Below are 22,732 nucleotides of genomic sequence, written 5' to 3'. Positions count from 1 at the left end.
AAGTTGAGTTTCTCTTCTACTTCCTGCAAAATTGCTGTTATTTCGGTAAAAGGTGTTCTGGAAGAGCACATCCAGTTCCCAGGTGGACTTAGGGTCTCCTCAAAGTCTGGTTGAGATTCTGATTAAGTGCAGGGTTTGGTAAACAAAGGGACAGCACTAAAAGAGACAGTTTATCTAAAAGTATTTAGCATAGGGTCAGCACATGGTAGGGTAGGGTGAATGCTTCTTATATATGAATCCCCCGAATCAACCCCATTTCCTACAGATGGAGTCTATGAGGACACTGCGGATCTAATATCAATATTAGAAAGTATTTCCCCTGCCTCCTCTATACTTTTTGGAAAATTCAACAAATTCTCTATGGAATTCCTCAAGGGTAGTAATTGTATCAGTTTGTTTTGTTGGTCTTCCTTTCATCTGAAGATTACCTTCATCATACTCATTAAGTACTATCAATATGTAAACACTAATAGCTGTTTTCTGAGCACTGAGGAGGGACCTCCATTGATTCATCTATTTAACACTGTTTCTATCTGCTTCCCCTTGCATCTAATGACAAATACAAACTCATTTAGCAAGAAGCGTGATCTGCCATTGTAAAAACTAAGTCTACTGAGGAAGGACTGAATCTGGAGCCTTGACCATGTCTAGACGTAACACACACCAATCAATGGAATCACCCCTATAGGACCAAGTGTTTGAGTGTACGAGATCACATGAAAAATTTGCTATGGTCTGGGGAATTACTTCATCAGAGAGGAAATACAATGTCTTTTGTACTTTTTTCTTTCCATTTTTGAGTTCAATATCATGTGTTATAAAGAGATTGTGAATTGATCATTGTAAAGCCAAGATGGCTATTTTATTTTCCCAATGTTTTAAAATAGCCTCTAATTTCCCTCCATAATTAGTGATGAGAAAGCTCAATCCTTGCTCAATTAATTCACCTTAAGAGGATGACAAACATGTTCAATTTAAACAATGGCTTGAGAGCAGGTTACCTTAATAACCATGGTTCTAAGCACTGTGCTGAGTGCTCTAATCATCACAGGACCGTCAATTCATCTGAACCTATAAAATCTTAAAATAACTAAAAGTACATACTCCTTATAGGTGAATGAAGCAAAAAAAAAAATACTTTCTGTGATTTTCTTTAAAACAAATATTTTTTAAAATCAAGAAATAAACCATTTGTATTCTGATAAAACAGTATTAGAAATTATCCAAGAAAATGAAGAGTGTTCTTTATTTGGAAGGTAGCCAATATAAAATGAGATATGTATTTTTTATCTAACAGAGCCTATAAGATAGTTTTTAAAATCCGTGACTTACTTAAATGACAACTCCAGTTAAACTTTTGGCCATTTAACTAAGACCAATAATTAAGATTTCACAATCACATAATTCTTTCCTGAGAATAAGTCAAGTCTAACCATACAGTATATTGGCTTTCACATATCCTGGCATTAATGTGCATTATAGCTTCTGTTGGTTTATGATCTTCAAATTCATAAAACGCAATGCTGAAAGATGAGCTCCTTTTTGGACCTTCTGAAATAAGGACAGCCTGTCAACAAGTTCTATATTTCATCTCAGACTTAAAGCTGAAGACACTTCTGAATTTTAAGGTATACAAAGGCACATTTATAAATTGTATTATGAATGTTTAATGAATGCCTTATGTGTTTCTCTTAGATATTGTTTACATTCTACCTTGTATTATAAATGTTCTGGAGGTTTGTTGTATTTCTTATAGTCATAATGTCACTGAGAGCAACCACTGTGTCTTACTCATTTCTGCACTCCATTTGAAGCCTAGGAGTACCCCATACTTACTGGGTCAACTTCAAAAATGTCTTGGATAAAATTGATGGTAATTATTAAAGGATTTCTATTTTATTGAAGTAATGATGGCTCAAGAGCAGCTACAGCACCTCCAGCCTTAGAATTTTCTGCTGGGGGCATCATATGATTCCCCAGTGACTTGAAACACTCTTCAGGCATCTTTTCCTTGATTCCTGGAGCAGAGGCGCCGGATACCCTTTCTTTTCCTCTGAACTGATAGGTCAAATCAAAGGATAACAAGGATCCTATCTCTTTGCAAGCCTATCAGCAGTTTTGCAGATGACTGTAAGCATGGAGTAGGTATTTGCTCTTTCTTTGGATCTTTTTATTCTGTTTTCAAAATTAATAGGTCCTGTAGCTTTTTTATTCCAATGGAGCGTATTGAGGGCTGGAGAGAGGAGGGCTGGACCTTTGATGGGAGGAGCTCATGGACCTGGGAGGATACAATCCCAAGCACTTCCATGAAGCCCAGCAGCCTGTTACTAAGGGCGGGTGATAAGGCATATGCGCTCCTTGTCATATGCATGACATTTCTAATCTATCGCCAAATTCTTTAATTATTTAATTTTAAAAAGTTAAAGTTATTTGAGAGGGAGCAAGAGTGAGAGAGAGACACAGAGAGAGAGGAGCAGATTCCCTGCTGACCAGAGAGCCAGACTCAGGGCTCAATCCCAGGACCCCGAGATCATGACCTGAGCTGAAGGTAGACCCTTAACTGATTGAGCCCCCCAGGTGTCCCTATCATCAAATTCTTAACTTTCAGTTGGGTTTTTGGGACGGGTACCAGTAACATTTTATAAAACCAGTTATCAGCAGCCTGTTTGGCATTTTGGCAACACCTAAATATATATAGTAAAAAAAAATGGCATTTTTATTCTGCCTTGCAGAAATAGAATATTGTAAATGATATTCATAAACGGTGCTTTGGAGCAAATGAGATAACATATACTGAAATACCTTACAAAAAAAAAAAAGAAATACCTTACAAACAATGATGAATTATGCAAGTATAAACATTGCTGAGGAGGAAAGTATATAGAGATTAGAGTAACTGTAGATGGAAAATGACAAAATTTTAAGAACATCTACAATTTGTTATCCTAATAATGTAATATATAGTATTGATCAAAACCAATCTTGGCTTCTTATCAACTGACATTTCACTTAAAAAATACTTAGAGTCCGGGGGCCTGGGTGACTCAGTTGGCTAAGCATCCAACTCTTGATTTCAGCTCAGATCATGATCTCAGGGTCATGAGATCCAGCCCCAGGTCCTCTGGCTCAGCGCTGGCTGGGCGTGGAGTTTGCTGAGGGTTCTCTCTCCCTCTGCCTCAACCCCTGGGCTCATGCACTTTCTCTTAAAAAGAACAAACTTAGAGTCATTCTTGAAGAATCCATAAGACCCAGTGTGATGAATAGACAGGGAAGGTGGGGAGGTTCACTTTTTGCTCTGTATAGCCTTTTGTACCTTTTGTATTTCGTTCCAATACATTCATGGCCTATTTTAAAAATTAAATAAAATCTTAACAGAAATATAAAGACTAAATTTATTTCACTGTCTTGTCCCTGATCATAGACTATAAGAACTAGAAGAGATAGATCAGTTTCTTTTTTTTTAATTTTTTATTATTTATTATTTTTTTTAAATTTATGATAGTCACACACAGAGAGAGAGAGAGGCAGAGACATAGGGAGAGGGAGAAGCAGGCTCCATGCACCGGGAGCCTGACGTGGGATTCGATCCCGGGTCTCCAGGATCGCGCCCTGGGCCAAAGGCAGGCGCTAAACCGCTGCGCCACCCAGGGATCCCGAGATAAATCAGTTTCAACTCATTTTACAGATATGGAAACTAAACACTGAAGATGGTATTCATAGTTACTTTCCAGAAAGATTAGGAAAAATGGAATATATCTTCTAAATAAAATTTTGTAAGCACCCACACTGCTAATCAAAATGAATTTTAAAAATCTCATACACTACTTTATTTACCATGTTTGTCATTTGCATGCATTTTAGCAAGCTTCTTTTTAGACTTGATTACGACTTTGTAATGAGTGACCTATAAAGGACCAGGTGGTTAAACAAACATGAAAGATTTTAAGATCGGCGAAAACTGGATACCAGTTTCATGGCACACTTTAAGAAGCTTACATTTACCACCATTTTGGTAATTTTTTACAATTTGTTTCTCAGTTCTGCTTTGTGAGACCTTGTTTTTCAAGGAGAAACAATTCACTTTCACCCTCCAGTAAATTAGTTGCACAATCTCGTCTATAATAGTATACTTTAAAAAAAATTGACCATCAGTTGCACAATCTCATCTATAATAGTATACTTAAAAAAAAAAATTGACCATCAGAACGAGGAGGGTGAAGAGGGAGAGCCCAGGAGAGAATTCTGGGAAACTCAGTAAAAGGAATCCCTATGGGTACAGTAAGATATTCAGAGATAAGGCCTCTTACTGCTGCAGTCATTTTGATATTTTTGCTTCTCTATAATATAAAAGCATACTTCTGATCCAATCACATTTTTACAGAACCACTAAATCTAGGAGCTGGGAGGGATGTTTTGAAATTCCCCAGTTTGTTCTCCTCATCTAATAAGTGAGAAAAACTGAAGTTCAGGAAGGCAAACTGACTGTTTTTTAAAGCTGACAAAGTAGTTAGTGGAAGAGCCTCCACCAGAGTTCAGATTTCCAGCTCTAATGGAAGCCGTTTGTTGTTGTTTTCATACATAGATAGACACAGAGCTTGTATGGAGTGACAGCTTTGGCTCCTGCTGTGATTTTTCCCAAAGAAAAAGAAACAAAAGCTCTCCTCATTTGTATCTGGCACTCTAGGGTTGAATTACTGACCAGGTAACAACCTCACAAGCATAAACAGAGAGGTGCATCCAGTAGCTCAAGCCAAGCTGCCTCTAGCTGTACAAAAGAAACCAATTCTCCTCAAAAGCAAGTACATGTCCCCTCCAACATTCAAGGCAATTCAATTTCAATTTAGCTTTTGTTTATTATAGTTATTATTGGTTTACTCTGGAGTTGGGAAAAAAAATCCAAAACCACATTTGGTTTCATTTTCTGCATCCTCACCTAAAAAAAAAAAAAAAAAAGGAAAGAAAAAAGAAAAGAAAGTAATGTGTGTGCACGTGTGGCTTGTATGTTTGTGAATATGTGTTTGTATGTGTGGCTTGTATGTTTACGTGTATATGAATATGTGTGGCTATGTGTGCTGTGTGGTATGTGTGTGTGTGTGTGTGGGGGGGGGTGTTTGGGTTGGGGATATGGGGCCGGTGGTGGAAGTTGATGTTAACTAGTTTTTCCAGTGTTTCTGCCTGAAGCAAAATAATCTTCTTCCTACAACAATGTGATTTAAAAAGATACAAGGCAGTACTATATCCTGTGCTTTGGTGATAACACTAATCAATAATTTCAAACTACTCTCTTGACAGTTTAAAATTTATTGGTGATGGAGGGGGTGACAGTGATATTTAAAACCAGCTTTAATTTAATTTTTATCTGTTTCAGTCTTAGAGATTTAGACAAAGTGGGTTCTTGGCATCTGTCAAAGGAAAATGACCACAGTCCAAGTGCTCACTGGCTCACTCAGCAACCATGGTTTACACCTACATGGTGTGTTGATCTCAGGTTGCTCGTGCTAATTTTGTAGGGAAAGTAAATGAGAAAATCTGTTATCATTCCCTTGGAAACCAAATGTTCACAGTAGTGACTGACAAACATTGGTTAAGATTTAGCATTATTTTCATTTTCACCTGAAGCATTACTCAGTGTATGAATTTTTAAGGCACACCAGTGTGTCACACACGCAGAAGCAGAGGCCTCTCCTGCCTTGTTCAGGGCTGTGTCCCTGGCACCTGAAACAGAGCTTGGCTCAAATATGTGTTGAATGAATGCAGGAAGAAAGATGTAAGATAGTTTGGCCACAGAATCTTAAAAGGTTTAGAGCCAAAGAGCCATTCTCCTCCCGTTTTATAAATTAAGGCCAACCCGGAGGCTTTAAATGCCTGGGGTTTGAATCACACTACTTCCTGTGACCTTCATAATCCAAGCTCGTTAGCATAGCATTCCAGACCTTTCATAATCTGGCTCTTCCATTTTTAAACTCAACAATATCCAACAGCCATGGCCCCAACTCTGAGCCATCCATGATGCTTGGCTCTCCGTACTTCTCACAAACAGTTCACCTTAGCTCTAGTTAATCATCTGTCTTTCCCGCTCAACAGTGAACTTCAGGCAGGACAGATGCTCTGTTCCCACCAGATTCCCGGTGTCTAGCATATTACCAGCATATGCTGAGTATTCAGTAAATATTGCAGATGGAAGAATGAGGGCAGAAAGTAGAGATGAAATGTGGAAATACTTGGACAAATGCATGGGGTGCTCTGGAAGTTTCAGGAAATTTCTAGAAAACTTCCAAGTAAACCTTCTAGAGCTGTGTCTCGAAGGTTGAATAAGGCAGGTCTCTCTAGTAGAAGGTGGGGAAAGGTTCCTAAGCAGTGGGGAGTCCACACGGCTGTGGAGGTGGTGCAGTAGCATGCTGAGGGGTATGAATGACAAGCTGGGGAGCAACAATGAGAGTGGCTTCAAGGACCATACCTGGAGAGCAGCATTTCGACCATAGCTGAACAAAAAAAAAAAAAAAAAAAAAAAAAAAGTCACTTTGAAACTAAATATTTTTACATGTCAGAGCTTTGAAAACTCAACATACATTGCTACAAATATTTTTGGCCTACTGTTTTCCTCTTGGTCAACTGAAGATCACACTTTGTAAAAGCAGGTCTATGATATCACTGCTAACTAAAAATCTCTTACTTGGCATTGAGGCAATTCACATTGATGGACTTAAATTTATAAGAAACCAGGAATGCTTTTTTGAATTCAAAATCATGAGAGAAAAAAAAATCCTATAAGAACTCTCATTTCTTTAGGTTTCTATACTCGTTTAAAGGAATTTCTCTTTTGAAATTATGGGAATAAAACATCCCTCCCCTGGATCTCGGATTCTATTACACTTGAGCGACTTAACTGATAACTGGGCAAAGGGTGTCCTCTCGAGGGTAAAACTACTCTCTCCCCATCACTGTGGTGGAAATTGCCAGTGCGCAGGTGGCAACTGCCCCCCGCCCTGGAGGGAGCCCACTGCCCTGTTCAAGCCCAGGGAAGGAGCCCACGTTCTCTTCCCACCCTGGGCTGGGAGGGGCCGGTCTTGGAAGAAACCTTGTTTTCCAATTCAGCTTTAATAATAATAAAACTGATAATGAGTTGATTCACACAGGACACGTGTGTCTACTTCGCAATCGTTTTAGAACTCTAAAAGTAGAGACACATGATTAAATGGAACTTTCAGATCCACACGTATGTCACAATAAAAGTGGTTTTATTCCTCAGTCTGTTAAACTGTGTTGTATGCATACACGGGGAAAGGAGAGGAGAGAGGTAATATATATATACACCAGCTTTTATTAATTATTTTATTAATTAATTAATTATGGCATTTAAAAATTAGGATTTTCTGGGGACGCCTGAGTGTCTGCCTTGTGCTCAGGTCATGATCCAGCCCAGAGACTGTTTCTTCCTCTCCCTCTGCCCTTCCCCCCTGCTCATGTTCTCTCTCTCTCTCTCTCTCTCTCTCTCAAATAAATGAATAAAATCTTTTTTTTTTAATTAGGATTTTCTGATTATGTTAGCTTTGTAGTTTAAAACTTAAAAACAAAATGAAGGAATGCATAGCATTCTTTCTAAGCTCTTGGCTCCGTCAAAAACCAAACAGAATACATATTCTAATTGCCTTAATCAGAATAACTGTTAATTCTTAGTTTAAGTGTGTTTGGGAATTTAACTTAACTATTTTCTCTTTAAGTTATAATTTATAAGGTTTTTGGATTTCAAGTAGCAGTTTCCCAGGTGCAATTTGGATAATGGCATACATTTATTTCTATTAATCAATTTTTTTTTCAGATCACCTGGGGTTTAATTGAATAACATCATAAGTGAAGTATCAATATGTGTTTTAATAATGATTTATGGTTGGAGTGCCTCGGTGGCTTAGTCGGTTAAGCAGCTGCTTTTGGCTCTGGTCATGATCCAGGATCCTAGGATGGAGCTCCCACATCAGACTCCCTGCTCAGTGGAGTCTGCTTCTCCCTATCCCTCTGTCCCACCCTCATGCTCTTGCACTCTCTGTCTCTTTCTCAAATAAATGAATAAAGCCTTTAAAAAAAATGATTATGGTTTACAAAGTGCTTTCATGTATATTATCTGAAACAGTGATTTTTCAACATTCTAGTTTAAGAATTTATTTAGCATCTAATAAAAGCTATTTACCTCTTCTTAAGAATGTATATATATGCTTGTGAACACAGAAGCTTCTCAAACCTGGTGAAGCCAGGGTTCTTGAAACCAGGCTTCAGATTTGAGGTTGCTAACTCTAGCCCAAGGACCAAAATCTAGCCATTGCCTGTGTTTGTACGGCCTGAGACTTAAACACAGCTTTTTACATTTTTAAATGATGAAAAAAAAAAAAAAAGGCCCAAAGGAAGAATACAATGTTTTGACATGTTAAATGATATGAAATTTAAATTTCAGTGTCTATAAATGAAGTTTTATTGGAACATGGCCACACTCTTCCATTTATGGCTCTTTTTTTTAAATTTTATTTTTATTTTAAGTAATTTCTATATTTACTGTCTAGCCCTTTACAAAAAATGTTTACTGATCCCTGATACAAAGTTTCAAAGTATATTTTTTGTTTTTTAGTTATATTTTGTTGACTGCATGCTTAAGTTTAGGATTTGAAAAGGATTTCTACAAGCTGCTTAAACGAATATAAAATTATTAACTGACTTTTAAAATAATACTAGAAATTATTAATATGGTACTTGGAAAAGTAATGACATGGCAAAATGGTGCTGATGTTGATTTTAGTAAAAAAGAAAAAAAGTATGCAGTGAATAATAAGTGTGATCTCAACCACATAAATATTATTAAAGAGTAGAAAACAAGTTTAGAAAAAATTATGCTCAAATGTTAGGCCTCTTGATTGAAGTTATGGATTTTTAAAAAACATTTTCACTGTTCATTACTTTATAAAAATTGTACAATGTGTCACTTTAATAATAAGGAAAAATAAAATATTGAACAAACTTAAGAGTACAGTTATTTAATTAAAAAAACTCTCACAGATTAGAATCTTCAGTGACAGTATAACTATAAAAATGTTCAAGAGAATGGATTAATAGAGTGAATGTAATTATAAGACCAGAAATCATTTTGAAAAATCAAATCTTATTTCATTTAGGTAGTATGACAAGTTAGTGTCAGATTCTTTTATTGTTTTCTGGATGCAAATTATACTCATGAATCTGAGAAAGAAATGTTGATCTTTATGTTAAGACACAGTTTTCCACAAGATCGAAGCATTGTTCTATACTGAGAGGCATTTGGTCAAAATTTATGATAGACCATTTCTTGTTCATAGGAGACTCAGGAACTGGCCATCAACTTAATGTAGAGATTCATGCTCTAAAGAAAACTGAACAATTTGATCAGTTTTTCTTTAGGTGCTATACTGGCTTGGTCTACTTGATGAATGAATGAATGAATATATGAATGAATGAATGACCTCATGTAGGACTTTCTGGGTCTGAAAAAAAAGTTTGATATCTCGATCTGGACAACTATTAATACTCTTTTCAAACATTAGGAGTTACATGACCATGTTAATTAAATTGTCTTATGAACAGCTATAAAGAATCATTAAAGAGAACAGAGTTAAGCTGGAAGACAGGAACCCCGAAGCCCATTCCCCACCATCTTCAGTGTTATAATTGTGATTAAACTGCAAAGAGACTCAGAGAATATATTCTTTAACATGAAGGGAGAATCTGATACATCAAAGTAATCTACTGAAAAATAAAGTAAGGATCCATTTGGTGAGTACTGCTCTGGCAAAGTGAATTAGCAAAGGAGTATCTCAAATCTTTGCTAGTAGCCACGGAAGTATTACAGAAGAATTTGAGAATAAAAATAAAAAATGACTTTTACTGTAATACGAAATTCTACAAAATGGGTGCTTTTATTTCATCTTTAAGGCAGGGAGGCAAACTCATTTGTCTGAGTTCATAGGGCACTCCACATGAATGGTCCACATGGACCAGACTTCAAAGCCTTGACTCTCTTCTCTGTATCACACTATGGCCATTTCATTGACTTTTTAACCTTGTTTATTTATTCTGTGAATTTGAAACTTTTCCCTCCCTTTCCAGTGTGTTAACAGTCGAACCCAGAAGAGATTTTGGAGGGTTACATCCAATATTTCCCTTTTTAAATTTATATTTTTTTAAGATTTTATTTATTTATTTATTTATTCATGAGAGACATACAGAGAGAGAGAGAGAGAGAGAGAGGTAGAGACACAGGCAGAGGGAGAAGCAGGCTCCACACAGGGAGCACAATGTGGAACTCAATCCCCGGTCTTCAGGATCACACCCTGGGCTGAAGGCGGTGCTAAACCGCTGAGCCACCCCGGCTGCCCTATTTCCCGTTTTTAAAACCAGATCTTAAAGCTTTCTGATCCTTGTCTCCATTTCTCATTTTACAGGTCTTTGGAAATGTATCTATAAAATGCATTCATTCCTTATCGATCCCTGCAACCTACAAAAGAGTGTGTGAGATACTACAAAGTCAGCAATAATTGCCACAGTCCTTTAGTCTACAGACACAGATAGTCTTTTAGGAGATGTAGATAAAGTAGATTATAATATGAGACCAGAGGGCACACCAGTAATGTGAGAATACGCAAAAGTGGTACATAATGTGGACTTGGGTGGAGGGTAGTCTATAAATACTTCCTGAAGGATGCAGCACCTGAACTGTGAGATCTAAAAGATGAGGGTGACTGAGTTGAGTTAGGTCTGTGTGCAGAGGGCTCTGCCAAAATATGCCTATAGAAGCTTGACAGAAAAGAGGCATTTTCCCTATTCTTAATTTGCTGAAGATCATTTGGTATGAGTGAGCAGTAGTTTGTGTGAGCGTGTGTGTGCACACATGCACATCAGTGCCATAGTAAAAATTGGTTTGGAGAAGAATGGAGAGGCAATGTTAATACTCTGTACCAGGCAATGTTGCAAGTAGTTTTTATATGAGGTGTTTATTCCTCATAACAAACCTAGGAAAAAGGTATAGCATCATAATCTCCACTTTATATACAAGGAAAAAGAGACATACAGAGCCTACGTGACTTCTTCAAGTTCCCAGAACTAGTGAGTGACACAGGTGGGACTTGAACTCCAGCCAGTGTGACATGAGAAGCATGGTCCTTGGATAAATATTATCAGCTTCACCAGGAAGCTGGTTAGAAATGTAAATACTCAGGCATCAACCCAGACCTACAGAACCAGAATCTGCATTTTAACAAAGACCAGGTCCTATCTGAGCTCCTTAACCTCTGAAGAGATCTATTTTAATCCCCTATGCTGTTGTTTCTCCTTAACCTTGAGAAGGAATCTGGACATTATCTTAAGGCCAATAGGGAGTCAAGGGAAAGTGTGAAGTGAGAGGTTGGCAAAATTACATGTGTGTTTAGCCCTATTGTTGTAGGTCAATCGTTCTGGCTTCAGAAAGGAGAATGAAGTAGAAGAGGACAATTCTGGGGCAAGGAGACCAGTGAAAGGGCTACTGTTCACCAAGTGAAGGAAGATGGCAGCCTGAAATCAGACGGTGGTAGTGACAGGAGAAGTGTAGGAGAATGCCCAACGCAGCCTTGCCAGAACTTGGAAGATGCTTTGGGTCTCCAAAGATATCTAAGTTGTGGGAGGGTAGGAGTTAGTTCCCCCAAGTTTCTGGCTTGAGCAACTGATTTCATCATGGTGTCATTTACTATATAAGAGTCTACTGGAGGGAAGTAAGGTAGGGGGTAGGAGAGGAAAATGATGAATTTAGTTTTAGATTAAATCATGAGATTTGAGACTTTGGGGCAGCTAAGTAGAGCTGTTTAGCCAGGTCCTAAAAGTGCACTGGAAACCATAAAAAATGGCAGAGAAACCATGTAACTTAATTGAGCAAGTTGGAAGGGGTCTTAGGGCAAGTCCTGGTTGTCCCTGATGTTCCTCCCTCCTCCTCCATTTTGCTCACTGGAATCCAAGCCTCCTCTGGGTAGTTGTAGTTCTGTATCCAGCGGACAATAGCTCAGAGAAAATATCTCAGATCTAGATTTTGGATTCATTAGCCTATAGAACAGATGATAACTGAGGCAATGGGACTGTCCAGAAAGAGAAAAGGAGTCCAGGATACAGAAGAGGAGAAGGGGAATCTGCACAATAGACCGAGAAGGGTGGTCTTGGTAGGAGAGAACCAAGAGTTTGGGATCATGGAAGCTCTGTGTCGAGAGTGTCTCAAGGTGTGGAAAGTGGGTTAAATTGATTTGAGACACTGAATAGATAACGGGAAATGTCTGCTGGATATAGCGATATGCTAGTGATTGATAAGCTCCATGAGAGCTGGGGAAAACTGGTGAGGATGAAGCAGACTGCAATAGACTGAGAAGTGGGACTCAAGAAGAGGTAGAGATTAATAGAGTGTAGACAACCCTTCAGGAGATTGATCTATGAAGCTGAGGGAGAGAACTGGAGGAGCTCAGTAATGAAGCAGAGGCGTTTTAAGACAGGAAATGTGAGCATGTTTAAGTGCTGATGGAAGGAGCCAATAAAGAAGGGAAGGTTAAAGACTGTGAGCCCTGAAGAGAGGGTGTGAGGTAACAGGTACCTGTTTAGATCTTTCCTTTTATGTTCCAGTAGGCAGGTATGGAGATTGGGAGGATGATCAGAGAAACAGGAAGACCTCTCTGCAGCTATCTATTCCACAGTCTGGGGTCTTCAGTGGGTTAATCCTATCACCCTTCCATCCTAAGCCTTGCTGTCTACAAAAGGAATTGTTCTACTACTTGAAGACTCCACTTTTATTTCCATGACACACAGTATGGCCATGAATGAACTAAGCACCTGCTTTAAAAATTAACCCTTAATCTAAAATCCTCGCCTTAGCCTTACCTGTCTTTGGATGAGGACAGTTTAGAGAGACAGTTGAGGTGTATTTCCACCTTAACCTTTTTAAAGATTTGGTGAACCCCCACACTGGCACCAAGGTATGCCTGAAGCTGAGGTTTCTGGCTTCACAGAAAACAGTGGTTCATAATCAGGACCCCAGAGAATACTTGAGGGCAGATTTCAGGAGTCTATCAACCCCACAAATGTCATTAAAAAATCTATTTGCAATAGGCATTTTTGTTGTTTTGTTTTGTCATATTCTTAAGGGCATCTGTAGTCTGTGGAGATAGATAAATGCTCAAACTGATCATTTCCAGGGGATCAAAAGGTAACCAAGAAAAATGATGACAGAGAGGAAAAAGACAATTACAAGAACACGGAAATACATGTTAGTTTAACTGACATCTGACTCAGAACTTTCCATGTGAACCCAAGTATCTGGTTTTCAATTCTAAAGAATCATATTTCCTAGATTGAAAACATAAGAAACAAATCAGGGATCCCTGGGTGGCGCAGCGGTTTGGCGCCTGCCTTTGGCCCAGGGCGCGATCCTGGAGACCCGGGATCGAATCCCACGTCGGGCTCCCGGTGCATGGAGCCTGCTTCTCCCTCTGCCTGTGTCTCTGCCTCTCTCTCTCTCACTGTGTGCCTATCATAAATAAATAAAATAAAATAAAAAAAAATTAAAAAAAAAAAATTTAAAAAAAAAAAAAAAAAAAAAAAAAAAGAAACAAATCAAAGTTCTTCCAATGTGTTCTAGAAGAACATTTATTTTCAATATTACAGTAGAAAGTGACGAGGCTTGCCTAAGGAACCCAAATTAATCCACCTTTTTTCAAAACGTTGTTGGCAAGTATAATAAAAATGAGAGGTAAACTTGTCAGTGAGGTGATGTGACATTAAAATGCAAATGTGCTGCTCTTAGGTAGGGAGGACAGGCTCAGAATTGGCAACTAATGATAACATGTGGAAATAAATAGAGCAAGTGTGGAAAACAGACATCGGAGTTTACCTTCCCCATCAAACAATTTGGATCATGGCTGCAGGCATATATCATAACAAATATGTTACGAAATACCTTGTTTGACACATGTTCGCAGTATTTGTGTTAAATATTAATCTATAGCCTTCACTAATGAAAATGCTAGCATTTATACAGGATGATATTGTGGATGTGAAATGACAGCTAAAATGACTTGAGGGTTTTCTTACGTTTTATTTATAAGGGTTACACATTTTACTAATGATGTTTTTTTAGTTTCCACATTTTTGAACCTCAAACTGACAGCTGAGGAGTTGCATTCACTTTTCAAATGGCTGGCAGACAGTAAAGAGGGCCTGACTAAAAACTGGTGAGGGAGAAAGTGTAAACATGTGGGATGCGTGTTTTTGCTGAAGTTACACTGTTCGCTTCAAGAAGCAATGCTTTTGGGATACCTGGGCGGCTCAGCAGTTGAGCGTCTGCCTTTGGCTCAGGTCGTGATCCCGGGTCCTGGGATCGAGTCCCCCTGAGGGAGCCTGCTTCTCCCTCTGCCTATGTCTGCCTCTCTCTGTGTGCCTCTCATGAATAATTAAAAAAAAAAAAAAGCAATGCTTTCGATTCCTATAACACATTATGTATTTGTGTTGGTCAGACACACAGATATTTATTTCACTGCAGTCTTCGAAAACCTCATAGTAGGTACGGTCTTTAAGCCTGCATCTGGAAAGTAGGTGGATTTTTCTTGACGATAGCAGGATTCTCACTAACTCACTTAAAAACTGTAAGTGATTTCGAATGTACTCTGGATATATAGACTCAGCCATAAAATAACTGCAGTAATAAAGTTAGTCATTTAAATAAATTAAGCCAAATAAGTCCCCAGAATCCTGCCACCCCCTTTTTTGGCAACAAAGGTATACCCCCATGTATAAAGACCATTTTCACAACATAGGAGGCAACTCTAAAGAGTTATCTGACCACTATGCGGCCTCCGCATACATATATTATTGAAATGAGAAATCTGAAAAGCTCAGCTTATAAAATTTGACAACTGCTGGCTCAACTGACTTTTGAAAAGTTTCTGAAAAACTTTGACATACGCACTTACTTGCCAAGGAAACATTTTCTCATAAGCAGTCACTAGAAAGTCTATAAGGATGTCTCATACTTAAAAAATAAAATTAAAGCCGAAATACCATCTAAAGAAACACAAAGGAAACATTACAGAAAAGAAAACAAAACTTACTTTTTCTTGAGGCTGCTTTTTCCTGTGATTTAAAGAGTATGAAAGAAGAATATGCGATGATTATTTTTTTTTTCCTCCAGCACATTTAAATGTCAACTCCAAAAGGAACAGAATGGACCACCAGAACTATCTGAGGGTGCCTCCCAATTGCAGCCTTTTCAGCTTTGCAGAAGGAAATAGGAGGGTGAGTGGGTTTCCTCCAAGTCTTGTGATATGCACATAGCTGACTCCTACTGGGCTGAAAAAGCACTCCTTGTCAATTTTTACTTTGAGTTGTAACAAATTCTCTGCAGGATATCCTTAAAGGGAAATCCTGCCAAAATTAGTATTTGGAGTATCTGGATAAGCTCCAAAAAGTTTAAAATACAAAGTGCATATACAGACAACTCATATACATGCTCAAATTTCCACTACCTAGGCTAAATTAAGGGCATATTTAAATTTTTAAAAAATTTCAAAAAGATGCTGTATTTTCTTTTTCCTTGATTTAAAAAAATTTTTTTGTTTTGTTTTCTGGTAACTCTCTGAACCTATCTTTTAGGTTAGAAATGGTTGCAGTAGAGTTTTCCAGTTGAACCATCTGGAAAGAGAGGAGACCCCATGTTCTTACCTGCAGAATTTCTGGTAGCTTGAGAGAGAAGCCCTGGGTTGTGGCCCCTATCACTGCCTTCATGGGAAGTTTGGGAACTTTGAGCCTTGGATTTGACTAGAATAACTCCAGGTATTTACCTGCTTCCTGAACCTGCACTGTGGACTCACCGTTGCCTGCTTCTGCCTATTGCCCTATGAGCTGGCAACAATTGTTACGTCACGGCATGGCTGTGTGACTTCATTTAAGCAGAGACTTGGTCTTGTGAAATCTTCAATTAAAAAAATAAAAAGTGGATAGAGATTTCGAGAGTTGGATCTAAAGAAATGTTTGAATCCTGAACTAATCCAGAATACGTTGGTCAATTTGATCCATAAAGCAAATGACGTTGGCTCCTGGACTCTACTTGAGGCTGTCTCTTCGTTTTGTAAGATGAGGTGAGAGAAGAAATGTTCTGCCTTAAATTCATTTATTCCCAGACAAAAGCTGTTCTTATTCAAAGTGCTAATGGGAGTATATACTAATATTTTATGAGATCGAACTCAGGTATATACAATAAAAAATACCTTGAGTTAGGGAAATGCAAAACCGGTTGACTGTGTGCATTGCTCTTCACCTGAATTTGATGATTAAGATATGAAAATAAAAAAAAAAACTGGTGAGCAGCAACCACAGATTGATGCAGTGAAAGGACACAAGTATGTTCAACTAGTAATAGATTCTGATCCTCATGATACTATTGCAGGCATTATTTTTATCCTTTCATAGGTGAGGAAGTGGAGTCCTGGAGATATAAAATTGCATATGTTCCCATCTAATTATGGGGCCATTGCCCTCGTTTACGCCTGTGCTCCCTAAGAGGGTGATCTACATTCACTGATAAAACTTCTAATCCTCCTGTTTCCTCCTCAGACAGTTCCAGAGGTCTTCTACCTGGACCACTTCACCAAAAACTTCATGATTAAGTTCATCAAAAGGTCTTAATCGGCACTCTCAAGGGCACTGTCATTAAGCTTACCTGAAATTTCTCATTTCTGGACACGTCTGTTTCTTCTTTGAAATTTGCCCTTGGTTCACTAAGTTGCACTGATTTCCTCCTTGCACTCACCATCCCGAGCCTCCTCTCCCTTTATTCATCTCACCCTTCCCCAGAGCTTCCTCCACAGTTGAGTGTGCCTCTCTGTGCACTGACCATTGCGTTCCTTAAGGGGACCATTAGTAATGATAGGACTCCCACACCTGTACTCTCAATCGTTATCACTAAGATCCCAGACCTATATCCTGTTGTCTGTTGGCCTTTGTCTTCAGGTCCTCAGGCACCTCAAACTGGAAAGTCCCTAACAAACCACCTTCTTCACCCCACTCTAAAAACCTGCTGGTCTGCTGGAGTTCCTCTCTCAGGGTATGACAGAGTCATCCAAGCCATCATCTTAGACTGTCCTGACTCATTCTCCACCAACCTCATTCATCCCCATCCTCAACTTCTGCTGGTGCTACTTCGTTAGATCTCCCTCAAATTTGTCATTGTCCCTGCATTCTGGTCCTCATATTTCTCACTTGGATTACTTTATCAGTCCTAAAATGATTGGTATCTGCCTCAGTTTGGTCCCCTTCTGTCATTTTGTTACATGACACTGTAAAACAATATTTTAAAATACCAGTTTATCAAATTTATAATTTGATACATGCTTCTTGCAGAAAACCTGTAATAAGAATTGAAAAATAAAGAAAACTTAAAATGACTTGCAATCTAAGAGACAGTCACAACCCAAATCTTAGCCCAAATCTCTTTAGAGTATTTTGTATGCACGCATAGAACTATACAACGAAATGTTTGTGTAAATGTATTTATGCAAATGTTTATACAGTATATTTAATTAGAAAACCAAGACCACATTAGATATAGTTCTGCATCCTCTTTCACTTAATATACTGTGAATGACTTCCCAAATCTAACATTTTTAAAGTGGTTGTGAATAAAGGCTACAATATAATGAAACACATGAAATATATTCTGGAATAGTCATCTTCTGTTTCCTTCAACATCAAAACTAACCCTGAGCGTTTATAATGTATGAATCACAAGGACTTAGATTTCCGCAAGAAAGGGGGAAGGAGAAAAATACACAACACTCATTTTGAGCTAATTTCCATTGATTAGATATTAAACTACTATGTATTCTTACTTACCATGTGTCCTGCCTTCAAGCAATTATCCAATCTCCAAGTCTATGTAACAGAGTGAAGTTAAAGGTACATTTTAGGTGAATAGACAGGCATAGTAGGAAAGCAATTTGATCAAGTGCTTTTTCTTCACGCTGAATGTCAAGAAACATGAAAGAAAACCCTTGGGACCTTTGTCTTAGCTTGGCTAGGCAGAGCAAGGGTTTTTTCTTTGGTGGACTGACCTCTGAATAAGCAAGAGTATTTCAGAGCCAAGAAGACCACCTCCCTTCTGTGCAAGACAGGTTGTCCATGCTCCTCTTCGATTACAGGCTGGGAAAAAAGATTTCCTCACATTAAGTTCACATTTTACCCATCAGACAGGAGAGAGACTGATTTCACAAATATTTTAAAGTTTTTGGTAAGTTGTCAAACTAACTTTGGGAATGGGTGGTTTTTCTAAATGACAAATCTAATTCCCTTCTTTTCCTGGTTAACGTAATTGTGAAAACGCTCCCCTTGTTTTCAGGAAAACTAACATTTTTCTTAGCGTACATATGAATTTCAGGATCTCTCTTGTCTCTTAGCTTCATCTTATACTACTTCCCCAGACCGTTTTTCATATTTCTCATACTTAGGGTTTCCCAAATGTCTATTTCATATTAGTTCATGTCTTAGCACTTCCAGATCTCTTCTCTCCCAGAAACACCTGCCTGCTCTCCATTCCCCTATTTTCGGGAGGCTAGTCCTACTTTTCTTTCAGGACTCAGTTCAGGTCATCTCTAGCCAGTTTAGTTCCCTCCCTGCTGTGCAAGACAGTTGACTTTCATTTCTTCCCCCACAGCAATCCCTGCTTACTTCTCTCAGAACCTTATTAGTTGTTGATCCTTGCCATCTCCTTGAAAACAAGGTGTAGGGGCAGCCCAGGTGGCTCAGCGGTTTAGTGCTGCCTTTGGCCCAGGTCATGATCCTGGAGACCTGAGATCGAGTCCCATGTCGGGGTCCCTGCATGGAGCCTGCTTCTCCCTTTGCCTCTCTTTCTATGTGTGTCTCTCATGAATGAATAAATAAAATCTTAAAAAAAAAAAAAAAAGAAAACAAGGTGTATTTTTTATGATTTACATTTATACTTTAGTACTTAGCAGTCAGACAGGATCCAGGAGATTGCTGAGCCAAGGATTTAAATTCACCAGGTCTCCCCTTTCTTTCATCACACCACAACATAATCCCTTCCTTCCTGGTTTTTAAACATGTGCCAAGGTTAAGTCCTACTACTAATCGCTGAAGAGAAATAGAGGTACAAATAGAGGCAAGGCTGGTAAAATAAAACACAACACTGAGAACTTATAAAAATTTAATACGTTTATAGTAATTATTCTTGTTTGGTGATGTAGATGGAATAAACATGGTTTTTGAAAGCTTGAAAGTCAAGTTTTCTTTTTTCTTTTTTTTGATGGTTTGGGATAAGTCTCTCTTGGTTTCTATTTATTTTTTGCTTAGTGCAGTCTTCAAGATAGAACAACTTGTGTGAATCCTTTGGCCATTTTATCTATTTTTTAAATTTTTTTAAATTTATTTATGATATCCTTTGGCCATTTTAATGGCCACTTTAATAGTGGCCCCAGATTTTCATGGAAAACGTACATCCCAGAGTTTACCTATGTGTGTTTCTTTCATCTCCCATATACACTAGAGTAAAGGCTTCACCGGTATTTGTCAAAGAAAGCAAATCTTCCTTTTGTCCCCACCCTCTACCCAACTCACAGGTTAGTTCTTGATAGGAAAAAGAAAAAACAAAATCCCATGTGGCCCTGGGTCAAGTAGCATTTCTGGGGAAGGAACTGTTTCTTCCCAATCTGTAGGCTGCACTAGCACTGTTGCACTTTGACCTCATCCTTGGTACTTTATGGTCTGACTAAAACATATTCTCTAAAAGGTTCAAGATGGTTCTATATTCAGGGTAAGCAACTTCTACACTTATTCCGATTCAATATCAATGTCTTTTCTGAAAATTCACTGTAATTTTGATAAGATATGCCACAGTTCACTGAATCCTTCTGAAGGCCAGAAGTGGATTTCCCTGGACTCTTCAGAAACACATGGTCTGGAGATGGAACACATTATTCAATGATCTCTATAGTATCTCCAACAGTAGAAAGTAGCAGATAGCTGCACATTTCCTGAAATCCAGCTAACTGAAAATGATTTACTAAGGTGAAATGGTTCATGAAAGACAAATGCTCAAGAGATGAGATACTGAGGACTATGGAACTATTTTTGTGTAAGAAAAATAAAATAAAATCTTTGAAAAATGTTCAGTATAAGAATTTTAAAATGTAAATATGTTACATATATGCACAATGCATTCTAGTAATTAAAATAATGGAAGCTTCAAAGTACTACAAAATTTAATAGAAACAGGCAACTTTATTTTTAATAACATTCTTAAATCTGCCCAAGATCATAATAACCATTTAAGAATTTTCATTTTATTGAAATTAGAATTTTACATACAAAATCAGCTATATAACTTCATCTTCAAAAACGATAAAAACCGTTCTTATTTACTATGGAAAATATGAACCATTTTGATAAATAAAAAAAATTAATGTGAACAAGAGAGAATGGTTTTCTTTTCATTTGCTTGTCTCTCATATTTTTACTCCTACAAATTAAGAAAGTCAGGAAGATTTTATTTGCTTCGTTGTCTATGATCTAGTGTGACACAAATGTGGATTACTTTGGTATCTGCTGAAACATAGAGGATAAGGTTTTTAAAAGACTGAAAAAAACATGAGGCTCGTTGTTCAATATTTTGAAAGTTGAATAAAAACTAACGAGTTTGTGGTCGCAGAGAATTTGTCATTTTTCTTCCTTTGCCCATATGAAAATACATTAATAGAAAATTATCAATGGAAAAAATTTTTAAATTTATGTTATATTTCTATCAAGTTTAATAATAATGCTTAGTTAACAATTATATCAGTTTCTTTCATTCAGTATTAATACTTCATCTGGAATTAGAGGTAGATTGATACTGGTATTCAAACATTTTGAAACAAGAGTTTTAAATGATGTATAAGGAATTACATAAAATAGTACTTTTTGTACTTGAGATTTAACTTACTATTATATTCAAAATATTTTTTTTGATATATAGTAAATTGTTGCTTAAAACTCATTTGCTTGAAATTATTACTCCAAGGAACTGTTACTTTTAACTACTAATAGTCTTCAGATATAAGAAATCTATTGTCTCATAAGGATTTTCATTTTTTGGGGAAAAAATATTCCAATGACTTCAATGCACCTAGAGATCCTACCACAACAAAGAATTAGATGCCAGAGTGACTAGTGATATAAAATATAACATTTAGAAATGCAAATTGGGTTAAAGAAAAATACTTGTATCACATTTTTAGTTATTCTAATGTTAAAATGTGACTTATACCTCTTAAGAAGTAACTTTTATCATTCCTCTCACTAGCTAGCATCTTGTGTTAGAATAGACCACAACAGTGTGTGAGCCCCTCTGGTATTCTGCACCTGCAAAGACAGTCCCTCAAACTGCCAACCACATAAAAGTCCACTCTTGTCAGGGAGATGGGAGGCTCTCTGCCAGAGCAAGAGTATAGTAATACATTTTTTCTTTTTTCTCAAATTTCTGTATTTTAGGTTTGAAGCACTCTTTTAATTTTAAAATCCACGATTTTTATTTCTGACACCAAAGGGTTTTCTTTCCTTTTTTAAAAAAACATGACCACATTTTAAGGTTCTACCTAATATATATATAAATAATGTCACTTGAAATCTAACAACACAACGAATGAGTCCTTTTCTAGACATGACAGATATCAGAAAATTTATTCTTCATTCAGCATCCGAAAATAAAATAAACCTGAAATGGTAATTTTTAGAATTATAATGTGAAAAAGAAATCTTCCATGGTTGAACCCAATTTACAAAACTTTCACATTTTTATAAGATTTACACTAAATACAACACTACTATTTAAACTGAATTATGTGTGTGTGTGTGTGTGTGTGTAGGGGAGTGGTGACTGGGGAGAACCGAGGATTGTGAAGTGAGTATTTTTTGGTAACCAGTCACCTTAAACTTTGGAAAAAATGATTATTATTATGACAAAAGTAAATTATGATCATTATTCTTCTGTCACAGATGATTTCCTGGATTTGAGAACAAGGTCTTTAATGGATGAAGAAAGTTCTTGAAGCTCTTTACGAGTAGCATTGCTGATATCTTCTTGTTCTTTGTCTAATTCATCACTTATAGGATCATCTCCCTGTCCAGTCTTCTTATTCTGACTAACTAAATGCTTTACAACTAAACCTTGATACTTTACCAAAAGAGCATGCTGATCCTGTGGAAAGATAAAGGAGAAGAAACTTTAACAAACATCATTTAATTTTCTGTGGAACAAGTGGATTTGTTCACCAATACACAAAGAAAGTTTTCATTTTTACAAATCACTGGCCATGTAAGTAGAAAGCTAAATCCAGCAAGGTCCTTTGCTGGCAAGTGGTTTACAGGTTAGGGATGATAAAACATGAAAACAGATCATTTAAATGTAAACTGACTTAGCTAGGTTCTATCACCAGAGATTAAGTCAAAATGATTATGGAAGCTCAAAGAGCCAAATTATTTTTGGCTGAGAAATCTCTAAAAGAACTTGTGCAGGGTAAGACTTTTTGAACTGGTCCTTGAAGGACAGGTTACATCTGCATAAGTTGCAATGAAAGACTTCTTTTTTTTACCATAGATCTTATAGAATCCCAAAAGATTCCTAAGCTATGCTAAGTTTTTAAAATCAATCTTCTGATTCACTGTT

At 37.4% G+C, this 22,732-nt stretch overlaps 2 protein-coding genes across 2 annotated transcripts in view; both read right to left on the bottom strand.

Moving 5' to 3' along the window:
* Positions 1–15,289, bottom strand: part of FHL5 (four and a half LIM domains 5) — a 44,961-nt gene extending 29,672 nt beyond the window's left edge. The window contains exon 1 of the mRNA XM_055330411.1: positions 15,132–15,289. The gene's annotated coding sequence lies outside the window, so the exon portion shown is untranslated. The remainder of the gene's footprint in view (positions 1–15,131) is intronic.
* Positions 15,290–20,323: 5,034 nt separating this feature from the next.
* Positions 20,324–22,732, bottom strand: part of UFL1 (UFM1 specific ligase 1) — a 32,660-nt gene continuing 30,251 nt past the window's right edge. Inside the window, exon 19 of the mRNA XM_055330621.1 lies at positions 20,324–22,264. Within this exon, the coding sequence (XP_055186596.1) occupies positions 22,046–22,264 (219 nt within the window). The 3' untranslated portion in view covers positions 20,324–22,045. The remainder of the gene's footprint in view (positions 22,265–22,732) is intronic.

This window comes from Nyctereutes procyonoides, unplaced genomic scaffold, assembly GCF_905146905.1.
Source record: "Nyctereutes procyonoides isolate TBG_1078 unplaced genomic scaffold, NYPRO_anot_genome, whole genome shotgun sequence".
Taxonomy (NCBI): domain Eukaryota; kingdom Metazoa; phylum Chordata; class Mammalia; order Carnivora; family Canidae; genus Nyctereutes; species Nyctereutes procyonoides.
Note: the sequence above shows the minus strand (reverse complement) of the source record. Positions and strands in the feature narration are given on the sequence as shown.